This window comes from Cibotium barometz, chromosome 47 (genome assembly GCF_041138505.1).
Source record: "Cibotium barometz isolate CiBa-2024 chromosome 47, ASM4113850v1, whole genome shotgun sequence".
Taxonomy (NCBI): domain Eukaryota; kingdom Viridiplantae; phylum Streptophyta; class Polypodiopsida; order Cyatheales; family Cibotiaceae; genus Cibotium; species Cibotium barometz.
Genome location: NC_141092.1, coordinates 45,899,984 through 45,915,570, shown reverse-complemented (window position 1 = coordinate 45,915,570; position 15,587 = coordinate 45,899,984). Strand labels below are relative to the sequence as shown.

General features: G+C 40.9%; 1 protein-coding gene across 1 annotated transcript; it reads left to right on the top strand.

Moving 5' to 3' along the window:
* Positions 1 to 13,728: 13,728 nt before the first annotated feature.
* On the top strand, positions 13,729 to 14,919 carry LOC147611757 (uncharacterized). Its single transcript, XM_086784804.1, has 2 exons — positions 13,729 to 14,042; positions 14,354 to 14,919. Exons 1-2 carry the CDS (start codon positions 13,774 to 13,776, stop codon positions 14,793 to 14,795), a joined length of 711 nt encoding a protein of 236 aa, XP_086640930.1. The 5' UTR covers positions 13,729 to 13,773; the 3' UTR covers positions 14,796 to 14,919.
* The last annotated feature ends 668 nt before the right edge of the window (positions 14,920 to 15,587 follow it).

Here is a 15,587-nt window from a genome sequence, read left to right as displayed (position 1 = left end):
GCATAGTGCATAGCACTCATATCATCATCATACATGAGTCTCTAAAATGGATACCTAACTTTTGATGATCTCCTTACACTAGTTTCATCACTGCTTAGTGTGTTCATTGACCTTTTCTTCCTTATACCTGGTGTATACATAGATGGTATCCCAAACTCTTCATCCTAATCAGACCCACTAGAAATGACCAATGTTGACACATGATCTTGTCACATCATGAGCCCAGGCTCAACATCAACCTCCTTCCTTTCCTTGATGCATGCACAATAGGTATTTTTACCACATCAACCGTGCCTCTATCACTAGGCAGCACATAAGTGCTAGACTACCGAAGTTTACCGAAGTTTACATAGATGGTGTATACATAGATGGTATCCCAAACTCTTCATCCTAATCGGACCCACTAGAAATGACCAATGTTGACACATGATCTTGTCACATCATGAGCACAGGCTCAACATCAACCTTCTTCCTTTCCTTGATGCATGCACAATAGGTATTTTTACCACATCAACAACCGTGCCTCTATCACTAGGCAACACATAAGTGCTAGACTACCAAAGTTTACCTTACCATGGTCACGTATCAGTTATCCACCACTAGACTCCTATGGTCCTTATAAAGTACATGTACTTTGTATGGCTCAGCCATAAAAGCTAGACTTCTGAACTCTACCTGTCTATGGCTAGGCATCGCATAAGGGCTAGATTGCCAAATTCAACCTATCCAATGATGAAGTAGAATTTGGTCCACCATTAGAGTCATGTGGTCTTGATAAAGTACATGTACTTTGTGTGGCTTTATGACCACCAGCCACATTCACATCAAAATCAGCCCGTGTATCATCATTCTTAAGTGCATTCCAACCACTCATTTCATCAAATACTACATCCTTTCTTATCAAGAACTTCTTTTGTGATTGGATTAATTCATCTATACCCTTCCTTTCAATTGAGTAACCAAGGAGCACACATTTCTTAGCTTTGGGTTTAAGTTTTTATCTCTTCTCATCTAGAACTTGTACATAAGCCACACAACCAAATACTTTCAAGTGACTCACATAACGCATAAAATTCTCCTCGGTTGTCATACTATGAACTGTTGTAGGTAAGATATTTTGTTCATGATGTAAACTATTGTATTCACTACCTTAGCCCAATAGTATTGAGGTAAATTCTTCTCGTTCATCATAGCCCTATCAATTTCAGTGATTTTCATATTCTTCCTCTCAGCCACTCCATCCTCGATTGTCATACCATGAACTACTATAGGCAAGATATTATATTCATGATGTAACTTGTTGTGTTCACTACCTCAACCCAATAGTGTTCACTACCTCAACCCAATAATATTGAGGTGAATTCTTCTCATTCATCATAGCCTTGTCAATTTCAACGATGTGCATATTCTTCCTCTCAGCCACTCCATTCTACTAATGTATATATGCATGTAAGGTGTCTTGCTATCCCATGAGCTCTTAGAAATGCATAGAATCTTTTGATACATGTTCACCACCACCATCAAACCTTACACAATTTATGTGCATACCCTTTTTCTTTTCCCCATAAGAGCTTTAAAGTGCTGAAAATGACCAAAAACCTCGCTCTCTTCTCTTTCATAAAGTAGACCCATACTTTCCTAATATATGGTCAATGAATGAAACATGATAATAACACCCATTAAGAGAAGTTATCTATTCTGGTCCCCATACATCCATGTGTATAACCTCAAGTGGTATGTTGATCATATTCCCTTGACTTGGAAACAGGTGCTTTTCTTGCTTACCAAACTGGCAAGTAAAGGTAGGTGGCTTTGTCTTTTAATCCTCAATGGACACCTCTTTAGTGCGTTGATGCCATACATCAGCCACGCCGTCACTTCATTTGGCCGTTGACATTAAAAATGCTAATATTGTATATTTTATGTGTGCGACTTGTCTATGAAAGGCATGCCACATGATTAATTTTGGAGATTGCATGCTTAGATTAAGTGTTTTCACAATCCCCTAGAGTGACCCACTATGCAAGTGTCAACTCCATTGCTCATCTATTAAGGGCAAACCCATAAGCTTCATCTGGACTTATAAGAGCATTTTACCGCCATTAAACCTAGAAATTGACATGCCACAACAAGTAACAAAGGGTGCTCCTAGCCAACAAACATTGATGAAGCGCAGTTGGAAGGGATGGTTACAAAAAACCTACAATATCTTCCACCGGAGATCAAGGTATGATAGAAAGCAAGAAGGGGGGATTGTGCTATGTCATTACATTTAACCTCCATTTTGCTCCCCAACAAAGTTCATGTTCATGTCAAGAGGGAGCTTGTTGGATTAAGCTAACCCATGACAATATAGCTTGCACTAACATGTACAACAATATAGCACCTATACACATGCTAAAAAATGACTAACCATAAAGATTTTTTTTTTCAAGATGATGAGAACGAGCAGGACAAAATAAGAGAATGAAGTACGACTCTATTGTGACTACAAGTCCTGAGCCACAGACTTTTTGTGTTATGGTTGAATCCTTCTTAGAAGGATGGATCTTAGTGTTAATCTCATTTTCTTAACCATAACTCTAGGCCTAACAAGCTAGAGAAGAAGATTACACATTTTTATGATTTTTAATCTAGTTAAAATGAGGATTAATTCATTTAATCTTGTTTATAATTAAGAAAATTCTTATTTATTCATTTAAGTTGAAAGAGAGTTAATGCTTACATTTTTGAAATTATTTTCATATAGGAATGATAAATGGGTAGTTTAAAAGATAAACAAGAGTTTTAAATATGCTTATAATTTTCTTATGTATGCATAACAAATTTTTAGTTTAAAAGAGGAAGTCCCACCATATTTTACATAATTAGCCACAACTTGAAGTTTACTCAGTCAGTTTTAATTTAAAGAAAATGCATGCAGAACCATGTTTCATCTTATTATTATAAAGAACTATTTACTAGTTGATTTGTTTTTCACATAGGTATCCAACACTTGGCCTTCAAATATCATCATCGTCCTATCACGAAAGCATCAACTCGTCTTCACCAACACATTTTGAGGACGGAATCCGCATCAAGAAGGGAGGCATGTTAACCATCATTAGACACCTCTTAGCGTCGACGCTATCCACATTGGTAAACCGTTTTCGTTGTAAGATTCCTCCCTCCATCTTTTGAGTTGTACAAGTGTAAGAACCTCCCCTTCTGATCTTATAATTATTCCCCTCTCTGAAATAAAAGAAAGATCCTGTTTTACCCTGTTTTAACCTAGAGAGAGAAAATGTCTAGAGGGAGGTAGTCCAAAATTGAGATATTTTTGGATATAAAAATCCTCCTAGTGTCTAAAATGGTTTCCCCTGAAACACAAATTCAAAAAGAACTTTTCAATGTGCAATTGGAATTAATTGAAAATAGGTAAAAAGGACCTTAGCCTAAGGGTCCAGATTTTCAAAAAAATTTGGATTATGGTCCAATTAAGGTTCCTATGGACAATATGTAGGGAGGAGATAAATTGAAGAATTAAAAGAAAAACCCCCAAAAATGAGTAAATACTCACATAAGATGAAGAGTTGACTAAGGACAAGGTTTATTAGTAAAAAAACTATGAGTATTACTAAAAAAATGAGATATTTTGGGTATAATGATTCAATTTTGACACCTTGGTAAGGAGAAGGGGGCTCTTTAAGGAGGCGCCTATTTCACATATGTGGTGGAGTTTTAAACTAAAAAATAATATGATATTTTTATCTCTCCTCTCTCCTAAATCAAACCAAATCAAAAGGGAGCCAAACTAGGTCCAAATCTTATCCAAATTCAGCCAAACTGAACCTGGAAAATTCTAGAAACTAGTTGGACTTGGTTAGAGGCCGCCCTCACCTCTATAAATAGATCCTTAGCCCTTTGAAAAAATATGAGAACTATACCATCATGCCAGTATTATACTGAAATAATGATATTTTCTATTATCCTCTAAAAATCCTCTACAAATTGAAGAGATTGGAGCTTCTCTCGCTCTTCAATCTTCCTTGGAGTCTTCATCAACATACCAAACCAATTGATTGCTTGGGGGTCTCTACTTTGATTAAAGATTCAAGCAATCTAGAAGGTAAAGAGTGGTTTATGGTCCTTCTTTTTAATCTCCAAATGTTTCTCTCTTCTTAACCCCTCTCAAGCTTGAGAAGCATTCAATTGAATGGCTTTTTAATACAATTGAAGTTCTTTAATGAATAGTAGTGATAAAACACATAAATTTTTATTTATGCTTAAATTAAATATTTTTTTTAAGCATGTCTCTCTCTCCCCCAAAGAATGGTCATTCCTATGACCTATTCTATATTCAAATGATGCTTCTCATGAAGCAATTCTCTAATCTAAAAGTAATTTCTATGCTTGACAAATTAGAGGCCAAAGAAGTGGCTTTTTAATGCTTTTATGCTATTTAATTTATGAAAAAATTAGGAATCAATTCCAAAAGAGGACTTCCTATCATATTCTAGGATTAATCATCCTAGGTTAATTGATTAATTCTCATCAAATAACCATGGATAAATTGATTTTAATGTTTATACACAAATAGTTGTTAGCAAAAAGAGAAATTTCTAGAAATATATTTAAATATTAAAAGAGGAATTCCTATGACATTTGGAATTCCATCATTTAGATGGGAAAAGAGAAATTCCTAGCATATTGGAATTAATGAGTATTTTAATTAAATTCAAAGATAAATTTTAGATAAATTTATTTTATCTATGAGAAATATTTAAATGTTAAAAGAGGAATTCCTATGACATTTGGAATTCCATCATTTAGATGGGAAAAGAGAAATTCCTCACATATTGGAATTAATGAGTATTTTAATTAAATTCAAAGATAAAATTTAGATAAATTTATTTTATCTATGAGAAATATTTAAATGTTAAAAGAGGAATTCCTATGACATTTGAAATTCCATCATTCAGATGGAAAAAGAGAAATTCATAGTATATTGAAATAATGGATATTTTATTTTAGATGAAATTACTTTATGATAATAAAAGAGGAATACCCATGACATTGGAATGCAATTAATTAAATGCAAAAAGAGGAATTCCCATGGTATTTGAGATCCAAGAAATTAAATGAGAAGAAGAGGAATTTTTAGTATAATTCAATTTATGATTATTTATCAAAAATGAAAATATGGGTAGAATTGATTTCTGTAAATTTCATGAATTCTTTTCTATTGAATATAATTCATTTGAGAAATTGAGAATAAATATGAAAATAGTCGTCGAGAAAAAGAACCTTTAATTAGGCCAAGCAATTGGCAGAAATTTAGAAAAAGTCCCATTATCGGGATCAACCTAGAAAAAGCTATTGAATGGAAATAGCGATAAGATGAATGTGGATGTGTATGTGGAAGAATGAATGTGGATGTGTATGCGAAAGAATGGATGTGGATGTGTATGCGAAAGAATGGATGTGTATGTGGAAGAATGAGTGTGGATGTGTATGTAGAAGAATGAATGTGGATGTGTATGTGGAAGAATGAATGTGGATGTGTATGTGGAAGAATGAATGTGGATGTGTATGTGGAAGAATGGATGTGGATGTGTATTTGGAAGAATGGATGTGGATGTGTATGTGTATGTCGAAGAATGGATGTGGATGTGAATGTGTATGTGGAAGAATGAATGTGGATGTGTATGTGGAAGAATCGATGTGGATGTGTATGTGGAAGAATGAATGTGGATGTGTATGCGGAAGAATGGATGTGGATGTGTATGCGGAACAAAAAATGTGGATGTGTATACGAAAGAAAAAATGTGGATGTGTATGCGGAAGAATGGATGCGGATGTGTATGCGGAAGAATGGATGCGGATGTGTATGTGGAAGAATGTGGATGTGTATGCGGAAGAATGGATGCGGATGTGTATGTGGAAGAATGGATGGATGTGTATGTGGAAGAATGTGATGTCGATGTGAGTGAATGAATGAGATGTGATGATGTAATGTGAATCCGGATAAGAATGAATGAGATGAGATGTGAAATGAATGAGATGTGATGGGATGTAGATTGAGATAGATGTGAAATGAATGAGGTGTGATGGGATGTGAATATGGGTTGATGCGAGTGGATGAGATGAGATGAGAATAAATGAGGAAAGATGAGATGAGATGGAAAAAGATGTGATTGGATGAGAATGGGTATACATATGAATTGGATATGGACTAAGTAATGTGGACAGATGTGGAACGATGTGAAAGACGAGAGATCATTATAGGAACTATATTTCTGACCTGTTTTTAAATGACTGTTTTATGTCAAAAATGATGGGGAAGCATTTTTTCAGGTTGACGAATTTCCTGATGGGAAAGGGCTATTGGGACTACATAGAAGGTGAGCATGAAGAGGCACCGGAGATACCGGATATAAATCCGACTGCTGCAGATGTGAAAGAGTTTAAAGACTGGAACCAAGGAGCCATGAAGGTTATGTATTGGCTATCCATTAGTATACAGGACACCATGATGATTGGGCACATTCAGGATGCCAAGTCCCCCAAGGAGGCGTGGGACACCTTGGTAAAGCTTTATGAAACAAATACCAAGGCACGTAAGATACAGTTGAAGAATGAACTTCATACTGTGGAGAAAAAGAGCATGTCTGTGATTGACGTTGAAGATAAAGGGTATTGTGGAATCCCTTGCATCTATTGGTGTGTCAGTAGATGATGATGATAAGGTGGAGGTCTATCTACGTGGTCTCGGGCCACAATACAAGGCGTTCAAGACGTCTATTCAGACTCGGGAAAACATTCCCAACTTTACAGATTTGGTGTCTACGCTGATTATCGAAGAGAAGAGCTTGGGTGAAGACCAACAATCTTCACAAAGCAAAACAATTCAGAGCAGTAGGCCTTCTACACGAGTTCAGGAAGAGAACGAGGTAGAGGAGGCCGTGGACGCGGTCAAGGAGGTGGCCGAACAGGTAATCAGAATTATGGCCAGCAGCAGCAGCAACAACAACAGTCCCAGAATCAACAACAACAACAACAACAACACGCAGGTGGAAGAGGCAAATTCAGAGGCAGGGGGAGTCAAAGAGGCCGTGGAAATCGGCAAAGGCAATATAATGATGCACGTGAATGCTATTATTGTGGTAAGCTTGGACATGTGCAGGCAGAATGCTATAAGAAGTAGGCTGACATGCAAAATGGAAAAGTGCAGCAAAACAACTATGCATCCTCAAGCAGAAATAATGAGGACAATGAAAGGTTGTTTGTTATGCAGCATGTCGTGAATCCAAAAGCAGAAAAATGTGTGTTTATTGGATATTCCCTTGAGCAAAAGGGATACAGGTGTTATAACCCTGCCACACGTGAGTTGAGGGTAAGCAGGGATGTTGTTTTTGATGAGATGAGCAGTTGGTATGCTGCTGAAAAAGAAGCTGTTGGGGCTGATGTGAGTGGAAGTGTGGTTGCACAGAATGCAGGTCAGCAATCACAGTCTTTGAGTGGACCAGGAGAGTCCTCATCTAGTGGGTCTATTGATAGACCATGGAGTGGCAGGCTGTGTCATAATACCAGTCCTGCAAATGTGATTAGTACATCACGTAAAGGAAAAGAGAAAGTGGTTGAGCCCCTTGGTATGCCTAACATTTCTGCAGGGCATTCTCATGTTGATGGAGAGTCTAGTGGCTCAGATATGAGCCTTTTTGATGAGGAGCTTGGGATCCCAGCTATGAGAACACCTGGTGTAAAGAAGGCTATGGAAGCCATGAATGAAAAGCTGCGAAGATCTGGGAGAGTGAAAAATCCAGTGCAGAGATTTACCTATGATGGTTATGTGGCACATCACTATGCATATATGGCAAAGGTTGTGCAGGTTGTTGAGCCCACATGCATTGATGAGGCTGTTGGAAATGTGTGTTGGGAGAAAGCTATGGATGAGGAGATGAATGCACTATATGGAAATGAGACTTGGGATTTGGATGCAAGTGGGTGTACAAAGTTAAACATAACAGTGATGGAAGCATAAACAGGTACAAGGCTAGATTGGTAGCCAAAGGATATGCGCAGACATATGGGATTGATTATGAGGAAACTTTCAGCCCAGTTGGCCAAGATGGCAACAGTGAGAGTTGTGATAGCAGTGGCTGCGTCAAAGCAATGGTCTTTACATCAGATGGATGTAAAGAATGCATTCTTGCTGCATGGGGATTTGCAAGAAGAGGTGTATATGTTGCAGCCACCTGGATATGAGGATGTGAGTCACCCCGAGCATGTTTGCAGGTTGAAGAAAGCCTTGTATGTCTTAAAACAAGCACCAAGAGCATGTTTGCAGGTTGAAGAAAGCCTTGTATGTCTTAAAACAAGCACCAAGAGCATGGTCTGACAAGATTTTTGAATATCTTGTCACTATTGGCTTTCATGTAGCCAATGTAGATTTCTCATTGTATGTGAGACATGGTGATAGAGGAGTTGTGCTTGTTGTCATCTATGTAGATGACTTGATCATTTTATGGGGGACCATGATGCAGAGATCTTTGATGTAAAGATCTTGCTTAGACAGAAGTTTGAGATGAAGGATCTGGGGGAGCTTAGATATTTCTTGGGCATTGAGGTGATTAGGTCACCACATGGTATTGGATTATTGCAGAGACAGTATGGCCTGGACATGTTATCCAAGTATGGTATGACAGGCTGTAAGCCTATTTCCGTGCCATTGGATCAGAATGGCAAGTTGAGTGCAGATTCAGGAGAGATCTTGGAGGATCCTACTATGTATAGGCGTATAGTAGGAAGTTTGATCTACATAATGATCACCATACCAGATTTGAGCTATGCTGTTGGGTTGGTGAGTCAATTTATGCAAGTTTCACGGAAACCGCATTTGGATGCAGTGAGACGCATACTGAGGTATGTGAGGTCTACTTTGCATTGTGGACTATTCTATGAGACTGGGACAGAGATATGTGTACATGGGTACACAGATGCTGATTGGGCTGGTAGTATCTCAGACAGAAGATCTACCAGCGGCTTCATGTTTTCTTTGGGGAGTGCTGCTGTGACTTGGAGCAGCAAGAAGCAGCCTACGGTTGCTCTATCGAGTACAGAGGCCGAGTACAGAGGAGCTGCTATGGCAGCATGTGAGGTAGCTTGGTTGAGGAAGCTACTTGGCAGATTTGGGTCTATCAGTGGATAGACAAGTTGTCATTTTCTGTGACAACATTAGCAGTATACAGTTGGCCAGGAACCCAGTCTTTCATGCTCGTACGAAGCACATAGAGGTCCACTACCACTTCGTCAGAGAGAAGGTCTTGGCAGGAGATCTTGACCTTGTTTATGTCAGCACAGAGGATCAGGTAGCTGACATCTTCACCAAAGCATTGGGTACAGAGAAGCTCCGCAGATTCAGGGCTTCGCTTGGTGTACATGAGATGGAGTTGAGCTCGAGGGGGAGTGTTGAGATATCGAGCTCGTCTAGTGAGGCGGTGGGCACTGATGACCCGCCTGGGGGATAGGCCCACACTTACACCACTGGCATGGTTGGTGAGATCTTGGGTGATATGCGGCCAGTGGGATGACAGGCTGTGTGACAGGCTGTGTGATATGCGGCCAGTGGGATGACAGGCTGTGTGACAGCCATTCTAGAGACTGCCATTCTAGAGACTGTGTGATAGCCATTCTAGAGACTGCCATTCTAGAGACTGTGTGACAGCCAGTCTCTAGAATGGCTGTGTGAGAGCCATTCTAGAGACTGGCATAGTTATAGCGCCAGCTCATTTAGTCGGGTTCACACTATAGAGAACCCGTGTATGTATTGGTTGAGTACCTTTCATATTATGTGTACTCTTATTCTTGTATATGGTGTGTTGAGTGTTGAGTAGAGAAGAAGAAGATTTTCAGCCTCTCACCTTGTGTGTTCTCTATTAGGGTTTTGTGAGTGTGTGTGTGTGCTTGCAAGAGCTCAAGCTCTCTTCCCCCCTGCATCTTTTCAAATATCGAGCTGGGAGACCTGGGAACTCTTTTCCCTGGTACCCAGGACAGAACCTAACCAAATTCCTAATAAATTAGGCCAAGCAATTGGCAAAAATATAGAAAAAGTCCCATTATCGGGATCAACCTATAAAAAGCTATTAAATGGGAATAGCATGTGAATGGATGTGATAAGATGAATGTGGATGTGTACGTGGAAGAATGAATGTGGATTTGTATGTGGAAGAATGGATGTGGATGTGTATGTGAAAGAATAAGTGCGGATGTGTATGCGAAAGAATGAGTGCGGATGTGTATGCGAAAGAATGCATGTGGATGTGTATGTGGAAGAATGGATGTGGATGTGTATGTGTATGTGGATGTGTATGTGTATGTGGATGTGGATGTGTATGTGGAAGAATGGATGTGGATGTGGATGCAAAAGAATGGATGTGGATGTATATGTGGATGTGTATGCAAAACAATGGATGTGGATGTGTATGTGTATGTGGAAGAATGAGTGTGGATGTGTATGTGGAAGAATGGATGTGGATGTGTATGTGGAAGAATGGATGTGGATGTCTATGTGTATGTGGAAGAATGGATGTGGAAGAATGAATGTGGATGTGGATGTGGATGTGTATGCAAAAGAATGGATGTGGATGTGGATGTGGAAGAATGGATGCGGATGTGTATGTGTGGAAGAATGGATGCGGATGTGTATGTGGAAGAATGGATGTGGATGTGTATGTGAAAGGATGTGGATGTGGATGTGTATGTGAAAGGATGTGATGTCGATGTGAGTGAATGAATGAGATGTGATGTGATGTGAATCGGAATAAGAATGAATGAGATGAGATGTGATGTGATGTAGATTGAGATAGATGTGAAATGAATGAGGTGTGATCGGATGTGAATATGAGTTGATGCGAGTGGATGAGATGTGATGAGAATAAATGAGGAAAGATGTGATGAGATGAAAAATGATATGATTGGATGAGAATGGGTACACATATGAATTGGATATGGATTAAGTAATGTGGACGGATGTGGAACAATGTGAAAGACGAGAGTTCATTATAGGAACTGTATTTATGACCTATTTTTAAATGACTGTTTTATGTCAAAAATGCTGGGGAAGCATTTTGACCATCTTGTGAATGAGGTCGTGGGTGGAGACCTACCTGATAAAGTTGTAACAGATGATGGAGAGAGTCAACAGAGGACGTCTCGCGTCTTGACCAGTCGATTTAAATGGTGAGCTTCCGGTATGATGGATGAGGGACCAAGGAAGCGGCCTATGAGTGAAGCACTAGGTCACCTGCGAAGGATCCTAGAGGGTGCTGACCATACGGTGCTCGGGCTCTGGGTCGCCGCAACAATGATACCCACACGTGCATCGTGGTAGATATTGGAACAAGGAGTAAGAGTTATTTTCTGAAACTGAGCATGAATCTGGTTGATTGACCTTGCTGGTCCTCAACAGATGAGTCCATGGCTCTTTTATATGGATCTGTTGTTGCTGATCTTCAACGGAGATTCCATCTTGATTTTTATAAGTGATTATATTATCGGTTACTATGAGCTAGGAACTATCGAAAAGGCCCTGAGTGGACAGGTGGTGAGCGTCCTAGTTGCCAATGATGCCATAGATACACCGATGAAGGAATGATTGGAAATAAGGATTCAACCGAAGATTTTGAGGATTATGATCAGTGACACTATGGTTTCTTTAAATGATTGTTTTAAAGATAGCTGAATCTGTGAAAAAGGCAATTTCATATTGGGTGTGTAAGTGGTGTGACTAGCGTTAAATTTGCATGAATATCCGGCTAGGGGGCCTGGGAACTCTTTTCCCTGGTACACGCGGGACAAAAACCTAACCAAATTCCTAATTGGATCCCATCACTACAGTGGTTGGACGGTTGGCTATCCCATGGGACTAGATGGGGTTAGGCTGGACTGATGGATCCGTAAAATGAGATTCAATTCTGTTATAGTACGATAGGTGAAGTAAATCCCGGATAGTAATTGTTCTATGAAAAAAGAATCAACGGCTGTGCCTCTCGATGGGAAAAAAAGCGTTGGTTTCTATGATCCAACTGCAAGTTTCTTCCTTGATCTGACCAAGTGACTCGCAAGTTCGGTCGGATCAGTTTGGTCAGTAATGACCCTGACTACGTTAGAGTACAAATATCCTGGAGGAATCGCCTGTGCTTTCCGGTAGGGGGAAGTTTTTTTGGGTTCGGTTTTTGAAGAACCAAGGGATTAGTCTCTTGTCCGGATATCCGTGGACGAGGCCTCGAGTGAGGGATCCTACCCTGCGCAAGAAGTGCTACTTCTGCTACTAGCACCCCCGAATCCGTTGCGCGGAGGGGGCTGGGATCTTTCACACATCATTTGGCCATTGACATTAAAAATGCTAATATCGTATATTTTACGTGTGCGATTGCCACTTGTCTATGAAAGGCGCACCACGGGATTAATTATGGAGATTGCATGCTTAGATTAAGTGTTTGCACAAGCCTAGGCGGCCTTGGAAAGCCATAGACCTATATTTCAAGTATGGCCAGCCAAGGTGTGAAGTCTAGGGGCCAAGATAAGGGTCAATTTGTATTCTCACCATTCATTCTCTTGTGCACCTAATAGAGTGCTCTTCTACTCTACTCTCTTGCTCTCTTGTGTTTTGCTTGCCTAATTCAATTAAAGCTGTTATATGCTCATTGTGTATGTGTGAGTGTATGTGAGAGATACAGATTGAGTGAGAGGAGGGTCGAGCTTCCTTTGGAGTGTGACGAGACGGAGTGGAGCTTTGGAGTGTGGATGCACAGCAACATCGTCTCCTACAAGAATCCAAGCACAAGTATTCATGAGGTGAGTGACACACCTTGCCCATGCAATTGTGAGCTAGGTCATGGTATATTGGCTTCTCGGTTGAGTTGTTTTATGCTCCTGAGTGTGGTTGCGCAAAGCCCCACGACATTGGTTTATTCCTGCAGTCTTTCTATTATGCAAGGGCTTTCCACTGTCATCTGTAAACCCAGAGTCAAGAAGCTTCTCTTGGGACTTGATGGGGAGACAAATGCCCTGAAGTCATGTCCCTTGCGAGACAATGCCTTCCTAGATGGCTATTGCCTTCCTAGATGGCTATTGTCTCAGGGCGTTTACACACTTGGGTGGAAGCCCACGAAACAGTTTTGCTAGAAACTAGAATTGAACCTATGTAGTCCTCAAAGGAGAGGGACAATGCCTTACTACGTGGCTATTGTCTCGGGGCGTTTACACACTTGGGTGGAAGCCCACGAAAAAGTTTTGCCCAACCAATCAGATCACCACGATCACCCGCCCGTTTGACATTTCTTTATAGACTGTGACCATGCCCATGCACCCTCAACGTTGATGTGTTTGATGACTGGAGCCCAACAACCACCGTTCCCATTCCGGGCGGAATAGCCTGCCCACAGCTCTTAGTTGCAGGACGCCTTTTCCGAGGGCATGCCCGTGGTCTGTAAAGGGTATTGTCGCCCAGCAATTTTTTATCAAAAAAGTTCCTGCCAGGAGCTCTCAACCTTTTTCTTGGGCAGGCCCGTAGTCCATAAACACCCTCATAGGAGAAGGACACCCTTACTACATGGCTATTGTCTCCACACACAAATGCCCCTTTTTTAAAGTGCTGGACAGGCCAAGAACAAAGGCGGTGGAAAGCACGGATGCAAAAAATGCCACGTGTCACACGCGTTGAAAGATAAGTGTACGTATGAAGCCCAAGGTTGTCATTAAAGCACAGAACTCCCCTTCTGCACAGCTTCAATGGCGCTCCCTCGCAGGAGCTTGATAGCGGCTTACACATTCTTCCTTGGCCTCGTCCTCACAGCAACATGTGCTGCCTCCTCTCCATCTTCTGCTCGATTCACCACGCTAGCGTCTTCTACCTGTGATGACATCGAATGCCCCGCTTACGAGGTCGTCTATGAAGCAGACGATTTCATCATCAGGCTCTACAATGGCACGGTATGGATGGCCACAGCCGCCATACAGAACATCTCGTTCACTAGCGCCACCCAAACTGGGTTCCTCAAGTAAGGCTCAATCTGATTCTTAATTTGCTTTCGGTTTCTGAAGCACGGGCCGATTTGATTCATAACTTGCTTTTGGGTTCCTCAAGCTAGGTCTAATTTGATCCATAGATTGCTACGAGTGAGGCCCAATTTGATACAGAAATGGCTCCTTAAGTAATGAATGATCTCGAACCCTTTGATGCAATCCAAACCACGCAGTTGCCATGTTTGTGGCCTGTAATTACTGTGGTTTTAAGCTGTATATTGCCATGGCCGCCTTTGCATTATGAAGCTAAGCTTGACCTTGCCACGGCTGCCTCTGTGCGTTGCAGGCTTTTTCAGTACATTCAAGGGGCTAATGAAGAAGGGGTGGAGGTGAACATGACGGCGCCTGTGTTGACGGGGATAATACCCTCGGACGGGCCATTTTGCGAATCGTCGTTCATCGTGCGGTTCTACGTGCCGACGGCAAATCAGGAGGATCCGCCCACGCCCATCTCTAGTCTGGAGCTGCAAGTGGAGCGTTGGGACGCCAAGTATTTTGCGATCCGGCAGTTTGGGGGCTTCGCCACCGACAGCAACGTCGCCGTGGAGGCCGTCAGCTTGGAGGTGAGCGTTTACGAGGCCGGTTACAGCGTCGCCTCCACCTCCTCCGACGAAGAGTCCTACATCATCGCCCAATATAATTCCCCCTTCGACATCTCCTCTCGCGTTAACGAGGTGTGGTTACCCCTCTCTTCTGACTCTACTCTCCTTTTGAGAAAGAGCCCATGATCATTACTATATCCCCGAGGAATAACTTATCTTGCAATGCTCTTTGTAACGTAGTGGGAAACAACGCCTTTTTTTGGTTTCCCACGGACCCTGTTATGTCAATTAAAATTTTGTTGTTGATATTTCTCGAGGACTACATGTTATGTTAGTAAAATTTTCGTCTCTGATATCGAAGGGGTTGATATCCAAGGGGTGTTTGTATCCCTGTCCTTCCTCCTAGGCTAGTTGGTTAGAGAACATCTCATGACGTGGACTAAGGGTTAAGATTGTGTGTGAGTTGGAGGGAGGGGTAAGATTATCTTGAATGAAACAAGCTTATACTATTCTTGATAAATTCTCATCCAAAGCTAGGCAAAAGTAGTCAATGGCAAGCGTAAGAGTCTCTGAAGATTTCTTTCCTCTCCTAAGAAGATAGGCAACACTACAAGAGACGGGGCCATTATCTATGCTTTTTTCGACGCTTCAAAACTAAGTTTAAAATCTTTGAAACGTCGAAAAAAGCGTCAAAACAGAAACGTTGATTTTGATTGATATTTCAAGTCTCATTTCGTTTGACATTTCGACTTTGATTTCGACTCCTATTTCGAACGGATGTAGAAAACTTTCGACATTTTTTTTGGATGGATGTAGGAAATTTTCAACGCTTTTTTCGTCGATAGTTATTTCGACACGTGTAGGTATTAATTGTTTTTGGCATAATGGTACATCCAGCTGTGCAATCTTGTAGCTGGATGCACCATTATGCTAAACTTATAGAGTACCAAAGGCAACTGTACTCTAATGTGAAGAATG